Consider the following 23,684-nt stretch of genomic DNA (forward strand, 5'->3'; position numbering starts at 1 on the left):
AAATGGATTTACATAAATATATTGCGTGTAAAGTGTACTGTATTTATAATAATAACAATTTTACTACGAACGCTTTGAAGAAATCGTTCCAATAATACTCTCCAATTATCTTTCCCCTCACACCGTACTGGTTACGCTTCAAACTCTTGTCTCCTACATTCTTCACGACTCTGGAACGCGCTTCCAGATGCCATTAAGAGACTACCGACTAAACCGTCTTTCAAAAAAAGCGTTCACGCTCACTTTTTACCTTTATCCGAGCAGTAAGTGCTTTATATAATTCTCAAATTCGTGTATAATATAGTATATATCATATATGTGTAAGTATATTTGTTATTCATATATATTTATTCGTTTATATATGTAATTTTAGTATGTATGTATATCAATAATTACTAGTACCGCATTCGAGTATTCTGACACTTCCCTATGGTTGACTGGGAGAGAATGCTTTTAGCATTAAGTCCGCCATGTACACATATTTGTACTAATTAATAAATAAATAAATAATAAGAAAATTAATATAAAAAAAATTTTTCCCTATACTTTTGTTTCAATACAACTTAATGATAATGTTAACATACAAACAAACGATCCAACTATAGTCTACTGATAATTTTTTATGTAACTTAGAATGGCAAACAAGCTGACGGCCCACCTGATGGAAAGTGGTAACCGTCGCCTATAGACATGAACAGTACCATGGACATAACAAAGTATACTGTTTCGCCCGTGATATCTCTGAGTAAGCTGAAACCTAGTTTGGCAGATTTTAGGGGCGGCAAATTAAGAGCAAAAGAATGACAGATATATAATTTTTATAATTTTTAACTAGGGTAAATTTTAATAGAACACGATCGGCAATTGTGTAAATCTGCCACTGGGCAAGTGACTCTCTCTCTTCGTCTTCTTCATTACTGAAGGTCGTGTCCTTGAAAGGTGTCCGTTGCCTCTCTTATGATGTTATTCCATTTCGCACGGTCTTCAGCTTCTCGCAGGGCAGCTGCAATTGACAGTCCCGTAACGGTGATTATTTGGTCCGACCATCGATTAAGCGATCGTCCGCGTGGTCTTTTTCCCTCTATCTTGCCTACAACCATTAATTTGTCCAGATTGTCGGACTGTCGTCGAGCAACATGACCGAAGTATCCAAGAATCCTCCGATAGCAGACTGTCGAGAACCTATCTTTTATGCGGAGTTGCGTTAAAGTTGCGGGCAAGTGACAATACTATCTTATTTGTGGAATAAAGAAGAGTTATTGTAACTTTTTTCTTTTCAAAATGTATTTTGTGTTAATTATTTTTGTGTTAATTTTGTGTTACCTAAATGATAAAACTGCTCAAGAACCGGAGTTTAAATGGCAATAAACAAGTACTTATTTAATTAGTTACTCACCAGTTAAAAAACAAGTTTGCTTAGTGTAGTAGTCATTGATAAATAAATGTTGTATCTACATTTTTTTAATAAAGTTTTTTATTTTAAAATTTAGGCACAAAGGAAGTTTAGCGAACTTCCTTCGTTTGCCGTTTCCGACAATTGTTTTGGTTTCATTCGGAAGTCTTCTTCTTTATTCGTACCATGCTTTGAGGTGCAGTTTAAATTCTTGCTATTTATTTATTTATAATTAATTATTATAATTACTATATCAGCTTTCATCTGTCCACTGCTGAACATAAGCCTCCCGCTAGGGGGGTTCTGCCAGTAGTTGCCACGCTTGGCAGACGGGTTGGCAAGCGCAGTTTAAAATAATATACTTTATTATTCAGACTACAATTTGGTCCATTTTGTTAGTAACAATTTTCTTACAAACTATGTTAGTAAAAAAGAAAAGCAAATTAATTTAAAGCAATTCACTCAAATGTGAGCCAGCCGACTGGATCAGCATCTGAATGCAATGCCCAATTATAAGCGAGTTATATTTCTTGTCTATTACTTATTACTATTGGTTTTTTTAGTACGTAATTATGTAATAAAAAACCATTTTAATGGTAAACTGCCATAAAAGGGGGGGCGTTTCTTATGTCTATGCTGACTGTGATAACGGCCAGTGATGATGACGATGATGAATTTAATGTCGTATTTAAGTTAATTCTACAATATTCTATAATCCTTATCATTCGATTTTTTTATACGACTTAGAATGGCAAACAAGCTGACGGCCCACCTGATGGAAAGTGATAACCGTCGCCTATAGACATGAGCAGTACCATGGACAAAACAGAGTATACTGTTTCGCCCATGATACCCGCCATGCGTTGCCATTCCTGAGGACTCAGGTGTTATTCCTCTGTACCCAGTAAATTCACTGTCATCTCCCGCCCTTCAAACCGAAACACAGCCATGCAAACACAACTGCTTCACGGTTGAAACACGAATGGGACAGATGAAAGTGCTACTTCTTTTTTTTTTTTTTAATAAAATAAATGTTTTTTAAAAAAAGATTCGGGCTCTTCAAAATATCTTGATTTGATGCGATCAGTGAATTAAGGTGTGGATTTGGAGTGTTATCCTTGCTTCAATGGGAAGCGTCTTGCAATTTTCTTAATGCGTTCGTTTCACGGCTTATCTGTTGCGAGGGTCAGTGGGGTGCTAGGGTTGTCGACTGAATGGATTAGTTGATGATGATTCGATTAGGGAAATTCTAAGCTATTCATTAAATTCGCGCGATAATCGCGTTACTTTATATAATTAGAATTAACTAGCTGTATCTAGCGTGAATTAAAATATATATTAGTGGTTTGTGTTTATATAAATACTAGTGTTTGCCCGCGACCTCGACCGCTTGACCGGGATATGTTTACTGACCGGGATAAAAACAGCCTATGTCCTTCTTCATCCCATATAATACTTGTATACCAAAATTAAAGTATAGTACATGTATTTCATTGTAATTGGTTAAGCTTTTTTTTTATACAACTTAGAATGGCAAACAAGCTGACAGCCCACCTGATGGAAAGTGGTAACCGTCGCCTATAAACATGAGCAGTACCATGCACATAACAGAGTATACTGTTTCGCCTACGATACCCCCCATACACTCTCCCTTCCTTATTTATTTATTTACTCTTTATTGCACCAATTAAAAATAATACAATGTATATTATATATTACACTTGTGAAGAACACAAGGTGGTCTTATCAGCAAAGCAATCTTTTTTTATTATTTGTTCATTTATTTACTTGCTTCATACATTTAATGTAATAAAAGCCATGTGACAGAACTTTTGGTACCTGTTTATCTTAAAATTTGTAGGTACTCAAATTTATTGTCATTGTATTAATTAAACAAGAATACAGCGTTAATGTTGACGATTATTACGATTATACATACAATATTTATGTTCTTAGATAGTGATTTAATCGAGAATCGAATCCGCATCATTTCAAATTACAAAATAGTTGACAGTTGCCAACCCTAGCTGTAACTCTCCATAGCTCTTTATCGCTGTTGTCCCCGGATAGGGCTGCTGCGATAGTGTCCCTATTGCCCCCGAGGGACGAGGTTCGATTCTATTCCGGATATTGCACGGATGCCATTGTGGTCAATTAGCGCTTGTAAGTACCAACATTACAGTTGAATTATTGTATTTATTTAATTGTTCTCCCCATCAAAACAAAACCATACCATATGTTACCCGTGTACGACATGGGGGAATTAATAGTGGTCGAGCCGATTGCATTTATTTTGTATTGTTTCGATTGTTTCAAATCGTTGTGAGTAGATAATAACAGACAAATACAATTTATGTAATCAATGAGGTTAAGCAACGTTGACCGTGGTAATTTTTTTGGATGGGTGACCATGTTTGAATATGTCAACTTGTTTTTCACACCACAATTGTTTCATAGCAGGAACATGAGTGGACATAGTATAAGAAACCGAGACAAATAAGTTATACAATCACTGAGGTTAAGCAACGTTGACCGTGGTCATTTTTTGGATGGGTGACCATGTTTGAATATGCCAACTTGTTTTTCATACCACAATTGTTTCATGGCAGGAACATGAGTGGACATAGTGTAAGTAACCGAGACAAATAAGTTATACAATCACTGAGGTTAAGCAACGTTGACCGTGGTCATTTTTTGGATGGGTGACCATGTTTGAATATGCCAACTTGTTTTTCACACCACAATTGTTTCACGGCAGGAACACGAGCGGACATAGCGTAGGTAGCTAAAGTAAATATCTCTGTTAGACTTTCAAATGTAATCCGACACCGTCGTCTACCATTCGAACTTTTTTTTTATGAGAAATACTTTCATCAAACGCTTTCGAAACGTTCCCCATCTCTGTACTTGAATGGACCTGTTTGGATTCATTAATAGCATTTTAATGTTTCATTTTTTTTTAATTTTTTTTTCATAACTACATACGGTTTCTTGTTAATCTCTCCTTGTTTGGTATTTCTAATTTAATTTCGAAGCATAAGATTATGTCACGAACAGTATCAAATGGTTTTTAAAATTTTTTTTTATTTTCCACAGTATGATAAGTAAGCTGACGGTTTCGTTTGTATTAAAAGTGGTAACCATCGCCTATAGATATGAAGTGCAACTTGGATATTACAAAATATACTGTGATACCCATGGACTCTTTATGTGTCGCCACACTTCAGAGATCACTGTCATATTTAAGCCATTCCTTAAGTCATTTTAGACCAGAGGGAGACTTTGTACAAAAGTCGATTGCATGGGTACCTCTGTCCCATTCGTTTTTCTACCGTGAAGCAGTTGTGTTTGCAGGGCTATGTTTCGGTTTGAAGGGTGGGATATGGCGTGAATTTACAGGGTACAGAGGAATAACACCTGAGTGTTTAGGAATGGCAACGCATGGAGGGTATCATGAGCGAAACAGTAAACTCTGTTATGTCCATGGTACCGCTCATGTCTATAGGCGACGGTTACCACTTTCCATCAGGTGGGCCGTCAGCTTGTTTGCCATTCTAAGTCGTACAAAAAAAAATCCGAATTTGTCTATTTTATTGTTTTATTTTTAACTACTAAAAGTAACGCGTACTAGTTAGTCAACAAGTAAATCACTAAATAGTATAAAACAAAGTCTATTCCCGTCTGTCCGTCCCTATATATGCTTAGATCTTTTAAACTACGCAACGGATTTTGAAGCGGTTTTCTTTAATAGATAGAGTGATTCAAGAGGAAGGTTTATATGTATAATACATGCATAATATAGTGGAGGAACACTAATAATTTTTGAGGTTTCTAATGTGACGTGATGTAATGTGCATCCGTGCGAAGCCGGGACGGGTCGCTAGTGGATATATAAATTCAATTACACTTATTCGTATTTTAAGTTAAAAACTGTAGCGAGCTCAATGATAATTTAGGAGTCGACATAAAAAGGACATACCTACGGTAGTAATACAGGTATACGCGGTCTGGTTCATTCGCCAGGGAGACATATACACACGGCGTGGAAATACGTCGAGCATCCTAACTAATACTGCATACGACTATATGCGAGGTAGTTTTAATGTCGCAGGTAGAGGGGAAGAGATTTTTAGTAATGGAGACTTAACAGCGGCAATGTTTCCTCAGGAATGGCAACGCATGGGGGGTATCATGGGTGAAACAGTATACTCTGTTATGTTCATGGTACTGCTTATGTCTATAGGCGACGGTTATCACTTTTCATCAGGTGGGCTGTCAGCTTGTTTGCCATATTAAGTTGTATAAAAAAAAGTATTGCTAGCAATGGAGCTAAGGTCTCTCAGGACATCAAGTTGACCTCTATGCGATTCCTCCTGGAAACTATCATGGTTAATTCTTGTGGAATTCTTGATTTCGGTGTTGATGATTTGAGATTCGACGGGCTAACTAAACTGTTTTCGACCTCACCTATCATCTTTCACTGGGATCCTGCCAGCGTATGTCGATGGCGAAGTCAAGGCTACCATTACATTTTCGCCACTTGGCTGTTTTAGAATAATAGTACTTATTCACAGTACAATTTTATTGGGGGGAAAGGGATTGTTAGTAATGGAGACTAAAAATCGTATTGCTAGCAATATACCCAACCAGGTCGACCTCCTCGTGGTTCCCCCTGGAAACTATCATGGTTAATTCCTGATAAATTCATCATGATGGGCTAACTGGTCTGTTTTCGTTCTCATCGATCACACTTCACTGGTGCTCCGCCGGCGTATCCCGTTAACGCAGGCGAGGATACCATACCATTTTCACCCATCAAAACTGATCAAAACTGCAGTTGCCTTCCAAAGCCTAACTGCGGTTGCAAACCTACCTGCCAAGCATGGAAACTACTGGCAAGAAAAACACCCCAATGAGGAGGATTACGTTCGACAGTGGACAGTTGAAGGCTGATATGATGATGACGATTATTATGAATTAATAAGAATCCTTACGCTGCGATCAATCATAACAAAACTATTTATTTACAACTACATTAAAGCCAAGACTTCGCCAGCGTGACTGTAATATGTTTACTGACCAGAATAAAATGTGTCCATGTCTTCTTCATCTCAGATAGTATGTGTACCTCACCACTTTTATTATCTCATTTCAAAAATTATATATTCAATAAAATTGTATTTTTTTTTGATGAGTGAAAATGGAATGGTAACTCCGCCTGCGCTAACGGGATACGCTGGCGGAGCACCAGTGAAGGGTGATAGATGAGAATGAAAAACAGGCCAGTTAGCCCATCATGATGAATTCATCAGGAATTAACCATGATAACTTCCAGGGAGAACCGCGAGGAAATCGACCAGGTTAGATATATTGCTAGCAATGGGATTCTCAGTCTCCATTACTAACAATCCATTTCCCCCTAGGCAACTGCAGTTAGGCTTTGGAGATGTTTTAAGAGGAACGCTGCTTCCCATCCCCCGACTATTAAATTTCCTTAGTTGCCTCTTACGATACCCCCAGGGTAAAAGGAGTAGCCCATTCTATGCCGAGACCACACGGCAAGCCTTAGAATCATCATCTTCCTACCCGTATCCCAATTATTATTAGTGGTCGGCGTAAAATGTTTTTTATACATGTTACAAAAAGATTTAGCTCAAACTTTGTCAACGCTCTTTGGGAATTTTGACGGCAAACCTTAGAATGTATAGGAATAATTGAAATTTGAAAATAATTAAAGTTAGTTAAATTGCATAGTAAATTTTTTTTATCATCACTACATAGTATAAAACAAAGTTCCTGTCGCTGTCTGTCCGTCCCTATGTATGCTTAAATCTTTAAAACTGCGCAATGGATTTTTAAGCGATATTTTTTAATAGATAGAGTGATTCAAGAGGAAGGTTTATATGTATAATACATGCATAATATTGTAGAGAAACACTGATAAATTTAGAGGTTTCTAATGTGATGTGATATGCAACCGTGCGAAGCCGGGGCGGGTCGCTAGTTTATATATATTACAACAAATGTTCGTCGCACCTTCTGTCTGTGTATAACAATAGAAAGTACTTATACCTAAATTTGCACAAACTGGACACATGGGTACGGATTAAATCGTCCAAAGGGAGCCCTCGAGGGTTGCACGGGTAACGACCATATCGTCTATTAATCGCGGAATCTCACCGCAGATGGCGCTTTGTACGCTGTTTATTCTTGTGGTGACTGTATTTGGTATTTGTTTGAAGTTTAAAGACGATATTCTTAGCAATATCAATCTCTATGTCTCCCTATTTTATTTTAGTCATATTTTTACCAATTAGCAGTCAATAATTTAATAATTGCCACGTTCCGGCAAAGAATGGACCGCCAATTCTTGTCCCGCGATGGGTTCCATCCGAGGGACGAGCAGCAGTGTCTCTTTTAAAACATCACTAAAGCCGAAGGCCGAAGGGGCAAACGAAGTAAGTGACCCACAGGCTCGTTTAAAATACAACGGAATTGAGAATCTTATTTTTGAAATTGCTTGAAAATATTAGGTTAAAAGATAGATTTTAGAGAGATGAAGCCTCAGAATCGACCCCAATGATCTTACAACTAAAGCATCCAAAAATTTTTTTATGATACTTTGAATGACAGATATATTGACGGTCTACCTGATAGAAAGTGGTAACCGGCTATAAACATGTAACAGTACCATGGACATAATGGAATATACTATATCGCCAATGTTACCATGCTATGCATACTTTATGCATTACAACCATGCATATTTCATGCATTGCCATTCCTGAGGACTAGGGTATTTTTTTTATAGATGATAATGGAATGGTTGCCCCACCTGCGATATCGATATACATGGGCTGGGCACCAGTGAGTGACGATAAGTGAAGACGAAGCTCATCGTGACAGATTCACTGATGAATCAATCACGATGGTAATCAAACTAATCTCCGTTACTAACAATCCCCTTTCCCCCCTCGGACTAGGGTTATTATGTCTGTGTATCCTGTAATTTCATTGCTATATCCCATCGTTCAAACGGAAACACAGTCATGCAAACAGAACTGCTTCACGACAGAAACACGAATCGGACAAAGGTACCCTACCAAACGACTTTTCTACAATACCTTTGATATGTTACTGAAAGATTACAGATACTTATCAGTCTTCTCTTTTTATTTTTATTAATCTTTCACTAGTGGACTTTTTGGTAGAGGTATTTTTGCCTTGTTTTAAAATTTACAGAGCATTTAAGAATATGTATTTTAAACCTATGTTGATTTAATAAATAGACTACTAATATTTTATATGTTTCAATGTAATCCTCGATAGTATAGTGGTCAGTATCCCCGCCTGTCACGCGGGAGACCGGGGTTCAATTCCCCGTCGGGGAGAATACTTTTTGCGCGTTATCTCACATTTCTAGTGACAATAATCATACATGTTTAATTAATATTTGTATCGTATTATTTATTGATATTACATTGGTGCATTAAAGTAAAACATTAGCCATTATAGATTTGTCTTTTTGGAAAATATTGTATAAATTATTATTAACATTTTCGTAAAAAAGTTCCCAATTATCCTGTGTTTTGTGTATTTCTATGTTTCTTTGCCAATTCTGAGTGGCATTTAAATTATTAAATTAGTTATTAATTTTAATAAATAAAAAAAAATAGATATATTCAATTGATGCGACGTTTCAAATAAGTATCTCCATAGATTTTGTTTTTGTATTTTTTTTTAATTTAATTTAATATACCCTCCAAAATAAGCATAATATTGTTTGGTATACAAATTGGGAATCTGTAATGGGCTAATGTATGGTATAAATATAATATTTTTGATTATTCTAAATAAAAGCTGTTGATTCATGTAATATTAAAAAAAAATTAAATAAAAATTAATAATTCTTTTTACAATCAATAAATATCATTATTAAGCCAGATTGATCCTTATATTAATTTTGTCATTATTGAAACCACTTTCTTTGCTAATAAAAATGCTGCTTGTTGCAAAGCAAAATCTATTCGTAAATATAGGATTCAGTATTCTACATTGAAATTAAATTCTACCGGCTATATATGAAAAAAAAAAAAAAAAATTAAAACATGATTACAACTAAACAGGCGGCGGTAATCACTTACCAGTAAGTAAGCGACATAGGAAGTAGTAGCTTCAAATTGTCTTTAATTATAAAATAATCAATAAAAATTACAAATGTCGATTCCAACGCCATCTAGTATTTCGTGTCTAATTTTGTTTATGGATCATCCGCCTTAATTTACTTCGAGTAATGGCGCTTTAGAAATGGCGCTTTTCGTCAGAGTTCTAGATTTTTCTTTCAAAATAATTAGGTACATATCTAATTAGGTATGAATAAAAAGACACAATGTTTCATTGAAATGCACTATATTTCCATTATCTCGGTTGTAATATTTATTATTACAAAATGTTACAATGTAATCTAAATGCAATAAGATATACGCAACATAAACTTTTTATGAAAATAGTTGACTTTACACACATAACTTATTCTAACGTGCTTCGTACCCTCAACGTGCTGTGACCAAAAACCGAAAAAAAAGTGATGCCCGCAATGAAATTTGATTTTTTATTATTTATTTAAAACAATACCACCTCCTTATTCATAAAAACGTGATATAAATTTTAACTATTGAAGTGTTTTGTCTTTTTTAGTTGCACTAAATTATCAATTTGAAAGACAGAGACAAATAGTTAAAATAGGTTTGTAGGATACAATAGTTTTTATGAATAAGGGAATTGAGCCGGATCCCCACCAAATATTCAATTTAAAATAATTTATATTTTTTAAAAATTATTTTAAAACAATAGTGTTTTGTGTCCATTTCGACGTTTTTTTTTTAAAGTCCATTGCAGTCACCACTCACCGTTGACTAGACAAAAAATAACCAGCACTATTTTTGTTACCAGAGACAAAATAATTAAAATTGTCATTTTGTAAGAGTAAAAAACTTTTTGGTTGTAAAAAAAAATCATGCAATCTAGTCTATGGTTTAAAGATATGGGGATGATAAAAATATAAATCTTATTATAACGGTTTCTCTTTAAATTTGGAATAAAATCTTTTAAATAATTACTGTGTCTATAAAATGACAATGTTTTACGATTCTATAACCCGTAAAAGTAAATTGGACGGGATACAATGTAAATAGATAATAAAAGTAACAACAATAATATATATATATGGTATTTTAAAAATGTTGATAAAAAAAAAAGATACGCTTTATCGTATTATCTGTCAATGTAATTTGATATTGTATGTTGAAATTCGGGTTATTAGGCAGTGTAATTTTTCACTACTCAGTGAAAAGTTCCATTGCGTAAGTATTTACCCTTAAAAAAAAGTTAGTTTCACAAACAATTTGCAGAAGAGTGTCAAAAAAAAAAAAAAAACAAAATCAAAGACATTTGAATCCTATTTTTTTTTCCATGAAATTATTTCATGTTTCGTCTCTTCATATACAAATTTAACGGAAACATAGTGTTGTATTTAATATTAAATGTTATACAAATACCCGAACAGTTAAAATACTATGTCCGAATTTTATAATGTACATATATTAAATCATAGACATTGATAACAATAGATGTCGCTAGTGTCTCAATTTATTGCACTCTTAGTAAAATATCGACCTTTTTTCTCTTGGGATTTGATAGAATGACATTTTCTTTGACTAGTTTAAGAAACCTGCAGTGCTGTCTGACTTACGACGCAATTGAATTGGGATTGAATCGAAATCACATCGAAAAACGTTATTATTAGGTACATTTAATGCCTCTTCGAAGTGCCTATTTGATCTCAATTGGATTGCGTCAAAAAGTTAGCCTACTGTTTTGTTTTTAGGCGGTATTTCACTAAAATTCATAATACAGATAATATTCAGTTAGAGAGATATTTTCTTTTAATTTTTTTTACGAAAATTAAACTTTGTCATTAATAGTGTTGTTGTTTTCATAGCTATATTAAGATACAATCGATTCATCTTTATTCGATTCGTAATTAATCGATTTTAGTAAATTATAACCGATTATTTGTTAACAATTGATTACGTATTTATACGTATTATCGATTACACAATATATTATAAGATTACTCATGAATCCAAGTTTCCAAGATCGGTTATCAGTCGATACTAAATAATTCTTTGACTGCACTATATTAAACTACTCGACTTGTCATAAAACCTAATTATTTATAGAAAATCCCCTCCCGCACTGAACTTTTTTAGGAACCACGTGCAATGTTGTTTTTGTCAATTCCTTAAACTTTTTTCGAACGTAAATTTTATGTGTAACACCGTAACGAAATTTAGCTGGAGTCAATTAGATTTTAGTGCACTTTAGAGCCCAAATATCGACACGGTAAGTTGCGACATCTATTCAGATCTATATCTATGTGTAAAGTCCTTTGATATATTAGTTATATTTGGCAGGATTAATGTTACCGAGCTATTATTGTTTTATCATAAAAACAATGACTATAAGTGTCATTATTAATAGAATACGTATTGTATTACAAAATACACATCATTTTGGGTGTGCAGTTATTATTTTTTGGGAATTGGCTATTGCTTATGAATTCCAAACAGGCATTGTTTCGTAAGTACTTGTAGATTATACAAACTATTAAGTATAACTTTATTATATACTTTAGATAGTATATATGCATTATTATATATATATATATATATATATATATATATATACATAACTTTGATGTATATAGCACATTAGCTTAAAATAATTTTCCAGTCGCATTCAGCATATATTCCTTCAATGTTTTCTAAACAATATAGATTATAAAACAAAACACACTCAACCCAACATATATTAAGAAAGGCACAAACAACTTATGTACCGACATTTATTACCGAAGTATTATCATTTTATATGTAAATTACTATTAAATTACACATTACACAGGCAATTCAAATTACCCACAGGTTTTTCTTTCCCATAATGAAAATTATGTATCTTATTCACCCAAAATTAAACGAACAAAACAATACTTAAACTATATTTCGATCTAAATCTCTAAAACTAATATTAATTAATCTATTTTATGCTATATTTTTTACACTAATCAACAATTCCAAAACCCAAAACCCTTTATATAGCCAGCTAGAAAATTTTTGGCACGCTACTATAACTAAATTCGTTTTTACTAAAACTAAATTATTATATACTATTTTGTGTCATAATTATGTACATAGGAACAACATATGCTTATATTGTGCACATCCGTTATTTACACAATGTTATTTACACAAATATATGCAGAGTGAAAATATGATTTGTGAAAATAAAAATTAAAGTTGAATTATTCTTTCAATATATATATATATATATATATATATATATATATATATATATATATATATATATATATATATATATATATATATATATATATATATATATATATATATATAATAATAAAAAAATATATATATATCTGAATATATATAATATGTTTGAATAGAACATAATTAAAATGTATTATAATAATAGAATATACAAATAAGGTATATTTGTCCTGATCATACGATAGTCTGATGTCCAAATAAAAATGCGAAGTATTGCTTGAATGTTTCTTTTTACAAACATCACTTATGGTGTATTTTTATGACAATTGGATTAACCCTTTTTTGCATAAATTTTTTTATTGGTGAAATAAATCAAGGTGATTTGTCAAGTCAATTCATGTTCAAAATTAAAGGAAAAATGGTATAAAAAAATAAATTTGACAGTTATGATTTTTTTTCGTAATGGATAAAAGGTATTCATACACGATCTACTTAAAGTGAACTTGTTCTTTTATATAATTTTTGGGCATTCAATGTTATGATGGAAATTTCCACCAATAATGGTAATAATTGCATAAGCAAAGAAGGGTTAAAACTTTTTAGTTTTAAATTTTACTGAATTACATATATTTTTCCTGATTTATTTACGCATTTCACAATCGATGGATTTAAAATAACATAGTTTCTTAATTTTTCGGTGTTTAAATTCCTCAAGAAAATTTTAGGAGGTTGATGATATCCATAGCAAAAACAGGTAAAAGCAGACAAAAAATCGATAAAATAACCAAATCACTTTATTTTTTTTCACTTTTTATTCACGTTCGCATTTGGTTTCTTAAATTATAGACACTTTAGGTTTATTAACAAAAAGAAGTTTTAAGTACTAGAGCATATAATAGGAAAGGGGGAAAAAGAATAATCGAATGAATCGATTAAAAACACTAACAAGATTCAGAAAACAGCAAAAATTATCAAAATCAAGACATAGAGAGAAATCAAAGCAAAACGTGCTTTTTTTTAGTACGTTTGTTCCGTTATGGAATAGGCTAAGGTCGGAGGCCATGCTGCCTAGTCTTCAGTATGATAATTCGTCTGAAATGCAAAACCTGCTTTGAAGTTTTATCTGACTTTTTTTATTTGACACTTTGACATTGTTAACTGCTATTTTACAATTTATAGGCGAAAAAAAAAAAACAAAATAGCCAGCTATAAACGGTCAGTTATTTGACAAATTAAATGGAGGAAAGAATTTCATGCAATTTATAATGGAAGATAAACTGATGTTTGTATGATGGAAGGTGGACTGTCGCTTATATGTATAGATAGATAGAAAGATTACAATAGTAAACTTATTATAAATACAAACAATTACAAGAAAATATTACACTGAGAAAAAAATGGGCGGCCTTATAGCTAAGAGCGATCTCTTCCAGGCAATCTTTGGATGGAGAGGAGTAATTATAAACAGTTTGACTGGAGGCACGAAACTCTGTTTTTAAATACATATAGAGATATGCATACGTACAATAATGTGAATATATAAATGTATATTTTAAGTTACTAATACATACTCAAATAAATCTATATATACATATAAATATACAAATATATAAATACTTATACATAGAAATACATACTTACATACAAATACATAAATATATATACATTCATATATAATTACAAAAATAAAAGTATAAAAGTTAAGTATGCTAGTCAGACAAAAATTACTATGTATAACGCATAAATAGCATCATGGAAATCACAAAATATACTATGACGCCTTTGGTGTTCCTCGTATGTTGCCAATCTTGAGGATTAGCGTATTTATTAATATAGCTTAAAATTTTTTAATAAATTAAAAATAAAGATGTTAAAAAATTTAATTTTCAGAGTTACATGGTATTGTTATTAAATTTGACTGCCGTTGATTAGGGATTGGTAATATCTGATATCTATATATTGATTTCTTTAGGACATTGATGACTATTTATTTCGATATCGCCGATACCAGTTAGATATCTATATCCATTATGAACGGATTCTTCTTTTCGATATTATATATTGGATAATCGATAGTTAATATATCTGTTACTGATCCAATATATGTATAGATATTGCAACTACAATATATAGGTATTGCTATATATTACCCATCCTTATCGTTGATAGAAATATCAGTCAGCGCTGACGTCAAAATTATTTGGTGCCAACATTGGAACCAGAGTTAATTAGTGCCAATATCGCAGACGCTGGCTAACGCCGCTCTATCTATGCTGGCATACTCCTTGCCGGATCTCGGCCTAGCCGCGTGCCTGTCCGCGGATACGTCACAAGAGCTGAATGAGGAGACAGACAGAGACTCCATGTAGTCAGATGTGTCCGAGGCACCACTGGATGTGCTCTTGTTGGTTAGTTGACTGTGTCGCGCTGTGATATCGGTGTCTACTGAAAAGATGAGAAAAATATTTTATTATATAAATAATAGATAATTTATTCTAAAGTATTGCAGATGCTGTATTGTCCCGGAATAGAATAGGCCTTCCTTTCCCGTAGGTGTTGTAAGAGGCGACTGAAGGAGGGCGAGAGATGGGCAGCAGCGTCCCTCTTAAAACAAAGTTTCCTTCAAAGTTTAACTGCAGTTGCCAATCTGCCTGCCAAGCGGGGCAAATATTAGCCAAACCCCCCCAAGAGCGAGGCTTATGTTTAGCAGTGGACAGTTTTTAAGGAATTTAATTATTTTAATGCAATGTGGTTGGTAGTTAAGATGTAGTTCGTCTGTGAATAAGTGCAACAATAGCTGTGAATGCTTGCAATACCAGAAGGCGTGTGTGTCAATCACACTTGTGACTTAAAGGTCTTGAGGTCGTATATTGAGTTGTAGTACCTAGTAACTACATTACAGTATATTTAAAATCAGAATAGAGTATAGAAGTAAACTGCTAGGTGGCGGGATTAAATAAGTCAAATAAACTTTGCCCTATTCAAATATGAGAAATATTTTCTTTTTCCATACTAATCAGGTTCGTGAACATTTATTAGAACCAAGATATCGAACTCTGGACATCAGAATATTCAGTTAATACTGAGAAAGGAAATAAAAGATACAATTTAAAATGTAACTTACAAGTATTTCTCTTCCGTCTCGTTAACGTATCGACATCACAAGAATTAGATTTCATCAAAGCTGAACCGTCTTCAAACTGGAATGTCAAGTTCTTTAATGGGTCCGAAGAGTTAGATTTTGGAAACGGTGTGTGGACCGGAGTCAAAGACATTCTCATTTGCTTGTTACACTTTATGTGTTTCTTGCTAGACCTCGAATTAGTTATAGGCATTTCAAATTCATTAAAGTCACCTCTATGGTGTTTCAATGATCCCGTCGACACTCCCGAATCATTGGAACTTGAAGAGTCGCGATTTTTATCAGATTTACTCGGTACACTAGAAGATCTTCTGATCTTCACAACATCTCGAATTCTAGCAACCAGCATATTTTCGCTTTTCAATTCCGGCACTTTAAAAGCTTTATCTGTTGGCTCTACAATTTCTAATGGCTTTTTTAGTGTACCCTCATTGATTCGTTCATTTTTAGACGCTTTTCTAAGTACTGTTGGTGTAAAACAAATTTGACTATGTATACCATAATCGTCTTCGTGCCTTTTGGTGAAGTCAGCTGAACTAGAACGTCTGGTACTTATGGTGCTGATAGAGTCTGAATGTTGTGTAGGATCAGATACGTGACTGATTCTACTAATGTTATCAGAGTAATTTTTATTGCTGTTACTAGAGCTGCTGTTTTCTAATGGCTCCATATGCATATAATTTAAATGGTCATTACAACACTCAGCTGACGGATGGACTGTATTCGTTGTTGCCGTGGAAATATCGTCATCGTGTTCAGGGATATCTTCTAAAGCATCTAATTCGTCTTGACTGAATCCAGCGCTTCGAAGAATCTGCAATGAACTTTCGAACTTTTCTAAAGTAGCCGTTAGATCAACATTTGCGTAATTGCCGTAATCTATTTGGGGTACTTTCTTTTTGGTAACAGGGGTAACGTTTACGTAATTAGAATGTGATTCTATCGACATATCGTTATTATTAACACTAGTATCACATGCGTTATTATTTTGAATTGTTTGGTTATTGTCTTCATTTTTGGTCTCACTCATAATATGTGAACAATTGCACGATTGACCGTTAAGAAGACATTTTAATTTCTTTGGTGTATCATAGAGACTTGAAACATCTGTGCTGCTATCAATTGGATGTTCCTGGAACAAACATATTTATTTTATATAACAAAAATCGGCATCTGAGCTTATATTTTCTTGGAAATTCTTATAGTAAATACAGTAAAGAGAAGTTGGTAATGAACCGGACTATATTTCTGAGTACTTATTATCTATATCTCGGAATTTAACAAATTATATTCCTTACAAATTAGAAAATTCTTCATCATTCTATTGTTCTTGTAATTGATTAATTTCAATGAGAAATTGTAGAAATTCAAGATTGTTAAAGAAATATAATTAAGTATAAGTCAAGACAAAGTTTCACTTTGTTTTACGAGTATCACGTGGTTTTGAAAAGTTAATTAATGAAAACAACATACCTGAATTAAAGGCATTGGCGTTTTGGGTACGTCATAATTTTCGTACGGCCCACTAAATGTCTTTTTCCTGCAGCAACATGGCTTTGGTTGTTGCCAGCATTGACATGTACTGCTAGTTTTCGCCGGTATGGTCGGTGTACAGCAGGCAACAGGGCTGGCACGTTTGGAGTCAAAACTCTTGTCTAAGTGGCAGCTACTGCGAGGTACACTGTATTCGGAGGCACTTCCGCTTGATCTCGAGTAAATTGATGCACGATCAGAGTCGGAACGTTTCTCTATAATATTTTCCATTGTCCAAACAGGAGACATGATTGAGCCGGGCGTTCCCATAGTAGATGATCTGCAATTTAAACGAAGATATTTAAATGAGTTCGATTTTTGTTCAAGGAAAAAGACTAAATTTTATAGCTTAATGCTTATGAGATTGAATAAATTTTTAGATTTTTATTGAAATGAAATTGTGTACATCCATTCATCTCAGTTTCATAGTAAAGTGGACAGACTATTAAATAGATGATACTTATAAAGTAAAAAATAAATAGAATGATCAAAAAAAAAATAAAGGAGTATTCGAGATTAATAATTATGTAATGAGATTACTTAAAGATTCGAATTCTTTAAACATTGAACAACTCTTTTTTACTTTTGGGAGGCAGTCAATTAAAATAGCATCTACTATCAATTTTGCTTTATTTTTGTTAAAATAAATATTGAAATGTAAAGATTAATTCATTTCAACCGTTAATTGTCCACTGCTGAACAGAGATCTCCCTCTTGGGGATTTTCCCAGTAGTTAACATACTTAATGGGTGGGTTAGCAATCGGAGTTAGGATTTCGTGATCTTTTAAAAGGAAAGCTGCTGTCCATTCCTCGACCATGAAATATAATGATTACAATGATTGGTGAAAATTATTACCTGGTCAAATGACTAATCTTCCCGATACAACTAGCGCATCTTGGCAACGACGTTGGTCTCCTGAACTTTTCATCCCCGTTACTGTCCAAACTGGTGTCGAGGTCCGAGAGGCAGTGCATCGTCTGGCTGGTTGGCGGTGCCCAGGATGGTGAGACAGACCTCATAGATGAATTGAAACAATCGTCCATACAGGAGCTTGTGTCAGAGAAACGTTTCTCCAGAACTGCAGAGGAAAACAGGCAATTAGGATTATGTTTTTTACTTTTACTGGTTGTTACTTTCTAATTCTTCATGCCAGATATCTTACGGGATAGGTAGAGAATACATGCTAACGGTACATACATTTTCTTGCAACGACTGCTTAAATAATTTGTTAAGAGTTAGATTTTTGTAGTTGGAATAGAATTTTGGGTTATGATAGTTTTTAATTTAATAATTAGGATTTATAATGTTATAAAAAAAAATATTTGAAATCCCATTCAGTTTTAACATCGACCAAGCTATTTATCAACATAACTTAGTTAATTACCAAGAATAATTGATTATCATCTTTGGATCCAAATGTAGCGGAGAGTGAAATTTACGATAGAAAAAGTTACTCTGTATTTGATAAATGGAACTCACCTGAACCACTCCTTGAAGCTATACTGAGTCTGGATTGGGCATCGTGACTGTATCCGTTCAAAATATCAGTAAGCTCTCTCCCCCCTTCCGCTGCGAACACAAACAGACCTTCCCCTTTCGCGCAGCGAGACCCTCCTTCGACGCAAAATCGCTTATCCACCATCCCGTATCGTCTGTGAAAGAAATAAAGAGACAAATTAACGTTAACTAATATTTTGCTTTGCCGTGTGGCCCCGGCATAGATTGGGCCCTTCTTTTCCCGTGGGTGTCGTAAGAGAGAATTTAAGGGTCGAGCGATAGGCAGCAGCGACCTCCTAAAAATATTACCAAAAGCATAATTGCAGTTGCCAACCCGACTGCCAAGTGTGGCAATTAATTAATTTACAATTGTAAAACCCTCCAATCTATGGGGAAGGCTTATGTTCAGCCGTGGACGGATAACAGCTGATATGATGATGATGGTTATTATATTTCTTATAACTTTTAGGTTAAAAGATTTTTTGCCTTTAGACAAATAGCAAATGAAATCTATCAATAGAATTTTATATTATACTAGCGACCTGCCCCGGCTTCGAGCGGATACATATTACATCACGTCACATTAGAAACCTCTATATTTATCAGTGTTTCTCTACAATATTATGCATATATTATACGTATAAACATTCCTCTTGAATCACTCTATCTATTAAAAAAAAAACCGCTTCAAAATCTGTTGCGTTGTTTTAAAGATTTAAGCATACATAGGGACGGACAGATAGCGACAGCGACTTTGTTTTATACTATGTAGTGATATTCTTTATTGTACTTGAAAATTATATTGTTAATGCATTTATAAATGTATTTAAAATTGTGAGCAAGGGTGATTTTATTAGCAAATCAGACTATTAAACAGAATGAGATGATGGCGCCCAGTGGCTTGTTCTTTACCATGCGAGCGCTAACTGAAATGATTCTATTGATATATTTGTTTACCCACTTGTCTAAGGGGGCAGTAGAATTAGTACAATAATCATCATTTGCTTCATGTTTCAGAGGACACAGATTGCTGTCAGGCTTTAAACTAGATATATCAGAAGTCTTTGTTTAAAATGAAAGTATTTTTGAAACTTTAGACACGTCAGGACGCCGCAGCTCTTGTATTAGTAGCAATGATATCATTGATAAGAATTGTTAGAAAAATTCCAAGAAGCGTTCGAATTCTAATTCGAAGAAATATGGCTTATGTAATGATACCACCAATGGCAACGCACGGGAGTATCATGGGCGAAACAGTATACTCTGTTATGTCCATGGTACTGCTCATGTCTATAGGCGACGGTTACCACTTTCCATCAGGTGGGCCGTCAGCTTGTTTGCCATTCTAAGTCGTATAAAAAAAAAACTTAAATTCACTTATCACATTCCACTAATTGTACTAATGAATGAAAACTATCAAATTGAATGTAATAGTTTAATCGTAGTTTGTTTACGAAATGTGATTGGTGACTAAAGGGCCACCCGCATGTTTCTAATTAGTTAGGAAATGATAATTGCTTTTGATGAAACGATGTTCGCGTCGACTGCACCATGATTGATGATGTTTTGTATGAGACGGATAGCAATAAAGGGATTAGTTTTAGGGCAATTGTTACTGATGACGTTTCTTATCATTGTCGATGCGGAGTGTTTAGATGATTATTGATGTGTGACGTGAACATGGATTTGTTTTTTTAATTTTATGTATATTTTTTCATCAATTTATCAATAAGTTATATAATTTAAAATTGTGTTTTAAACAAAAAAGAAAAAAATCACATCGACTTCAATCGTGGTAAAGCCAGTGATTTTAATTTAAAAACTAAATTATTGAACAGGTTTTGATAAAATATCTATGAGGCCAATCGGAAAGTATATTATTTCAGATAAAAAAGATTTTCCATATCGTTTTATAAATGACGAAGTTCTGAGGTAAGAAACAAAAAAAAATACACCTGAAACGAGAATCTCCTCCTTTCTTGAAGTCGGTTGCAAATTATTAAACTTATTCGACAGTGAAAGTTTCTGTGAGTGGATAAATTAAATAATGCGTGGGAAGCAAATATACGTAACAAAGAAACAGATAATCTTGGTACCGAATAAATAGTCGAAACTAGAAATATTTCCTTCGGGTCTTCCGGATTTCAAATAAATAAGATTTCAAACTGATCTTGAAATTTATTTAATGTCCATGGTGCTGTTCATGTCTGTAGGTGACGCTTACCACCAAGATAGATTGAGGAGATTGTGGATTATTTTTAAATATATTCGCAGATGCACATTCCGAAATGGCAAAATGATTCATTGCTGTATTTTTGTATCGATGATTCCTTCTGTTTTAGTGTGTGAAATAACTAACTAAGGTAAGGGTATGAGGGGGCTGACATATCCTTATAGGATGAAAGCCTCTAAATAAAAATGATTAGAAAAAAACAACAATACAGTATTTAAAGAGAAATCATCCTATCATTTTTTTTATATCATAAGCAAAAAAGCATAGACAGCATATTTAGTTATATATATTTAATATAGTTTTTAATTAGCTGCATGAAATTAATCTTTTGACTTCGCAAGCTTCGCAGTCTTTTTTCCTTCAACGCTTTGAAAGTGCTCGTATAATCTCCGTTCACGGCGGCCATATTTCAAATCTTCTTTGGAGACGACGCGAAATGTTTATGGCGATCTAAATTAGATCCAGACAGCCCTCGAAATCTGGTCTAAGACGCGGTAGATTGGAAATTATTTGACCATAATGGAATTTAGTTTGCGATAGAACTGTTGGCTGAGTTTCATGTCGGGTATTTGCGGTAACGCAGATATGAGGGAGGTAGTTTTATTGGTTTTCTAGATGTGATATATATAGACATACTCGTACATACATACATACATATATATATATATATATATATATATATATATATATATATATATATATATATCACATCAATGAACATATTAGCCACTGATAAATATAGATATCTGCATAAAGGAGGTTTTTGAGGCCTCTCCCTCCTTTAGTCGACTCTTACGACACCCACGGGAAAGGACGGAGTGGCCTATTTTGTACTGGGACCACACGACGAAGACTTATTACTTTCAATATATTTTTCTATTCAACTTAGAATAAGCAAACAAGCTGACGGCCCACCTGATGGAAAGTGGTAACCGTCGCCTATAGACATGAGCAGTACCATGGACATAACAGAGTACACTGTTTCGCCCATGATACTCCCCATGCGTTGCCATACCTGAGTACTAAAGTGTTCTTCTGTATCCTGTAAATTCACTGCCATATCCCACCCTTCAAATCGAAGTACAGCCATGCAAACACAACTGCTTCACGGTAGAAACACGAATGGAACAGAGGTATCCAAGCAAACAGTCTTTGTACAAAGTCTGCCTCTGGTAAATTTATCATTCCAGGACATTTATATCTTGGTGTTGAAGTCTGCAGCGGGGAACTAGATATCTCGTCTAGTTATGTTCGTTTGACTTCTTTGTGCGTGGAAATTGATGTATTTCACATAAATTGAGATGGTTAAGATAGTGTCGGCAACATATTACAGTGGAACTAGCTCTCAGTAATTGAGGGCTTAATTGAATTTTATTACTACACGTCTAGGTAACAGCGATACCGCAAATTGCTTTTATTCAACTATACGGTTTAATTAACCGACTTCGTAAATGGATGTTCGCAATTTGACTTTATTTTTTTGCGTGTGCGTTACGCGATATTTTTGCTTACATTAAAAAGATTTTGTTTATCAACCGACTTCAAATAGAAGGCGGTTCTTCGATTGTATTTTTTTGTTTGTTACCTCATGATTCTGTAAGATATAGACCGATTCGAAAATTTTTTTATTTGAAAAAATACATTTACATATCAAAACCGGTTTTTTCACAATTAAACTAGATTTATTTTGTAGAACACAATCTTTAATTATGAGTATTTCATATATATAATACATATATATATATATATATATATATATATACGATAACGTACATATATATATATATATATATATATATATATATATATATATATATATATATATATATATATATATATATACTCACGGACAACAAGAGAGGTGTGGGCAGGGGCATTGTCGTGGTGAAGAATCCAACGCCCCTCTCGCGCCAATTCTGGACGAACTCGTGCCACACGAGCTTTGATATAAATTCTTGATGGACAATCCCCCGAACATCGAAAAAAACAATCAACATTGTCTCGGCCCTCTCTGAATCTTTTTAGCCACTTGTATAAATGACTGTTCTGAGATATTCTTGCCGAGTTTCGAGAAACTTGATTACGACGCGCTGCTCTTCAACGGAGAGGCTCCATGCCGACGGGGTTTCGTTAAGAGGTAACTTATGGCGTGACAAGCCAATTCGCACCGCACGGCGGACAGACCAGAACTGAATAGGGACATACCTGGCCTCCCCATATTCCGGACATATATATATATATATATATATATATATATATATAAACAACATATAAATAGATATTATTTATAAATTGACCAGTAAGGAGGGGGGAGGAGAGAGATTGTTAGTAATGTGGACTACCAGTCCCATTGCTAGCGATATGCCCACCCTGTCAGGTCGACCTCCACGTGGTCCGTCCTGGAAACCATCGTGCTTAGTTCCAGGTGTATTCATCACGATTGGCTAACTGACCTGCTTTTTTCATTTTCACTTATCATCCCTCCCTGGTGCTTTGCCAGCGTATACCGTTAGCGCAGGCGGGGTTACAATTCTAT

General features: G+C 34.0%; 1 protein-coding gene and 1 non-coding gene across 5 annotated transcripts in view; one reads left to right on the top strand and one right to left on the bottom strand.

The window, feature by feature from the left end:
* Nucleotides 1-8,712: 8,712 nt before the first annotated feature.
* Trnad-guc (transfer RNA aspartic acid (anticodon GUC)) lies at nucleotides 8,713-8,784 on the top strand. Its single transcript has one exon. It is a non-coding gene; the product is annotated as a tRNA-Asp (tRNA).
* A 4,086-nt stretch (nucleotides 8,785-12,870) lies between these two features.
* Nucleotides 12,871-23,684, bottom strand: part of LOC113516035 (uncharacterized) — a 223,195-nt gene continuing 212,381 nt past the window's right edge. For 3 of the 4 annotated variants that reach the window (XM_052899169.1, XM_052899168.1, XM_052899171.1), the window contains 5 exons: nucleotides 18,898-19,070; nucleotides 18,274-18,496; nucleotides 17,357-17,696; nucleotides 15,866-17,015; nucleotides 12,871-15,186 (listed from right to left, as the gene is read on the bottom strand). In XM_052899169.1, the coding sequence (XP_052755129.1) occupies nucleotides 14,966-15,186; nucleotides 15,866-17,015; nucleotides 17,357-17,696; nucleotides 18,274-18,496; nucleotides 18,898-19,070 (2,107 nt within the window). In that variant the 3' untranslated portion in view covers nucleotides 12,871-14,965. The remainder of the gene's footprint in view (nucleotides 15,187-15,865; nucleotides 17,016-17,356; nucleotides 17,697-18,273; nucleotides 18,497-18,897; nucleotides 19,071-23,684) is intronic. The other variant, XM_052899170.1, reaches the window with a different exon arrangement.

This window comes from Galleria mellonella, unplaced genomic scaffold, assembly GCF_026898425.1.
Source record: "Galleria mellonella isolate WM207_F2 unplaced genomic scaffold, CSIRO_AGI_GalMel_v1 utg56, whole genome shotgun sequence".
NCBI lineage: Eukaryota > Metazoa > Arthropoda > Insecta > Lepidoptera > Pyralidae > Galleria > Galleria mellonella.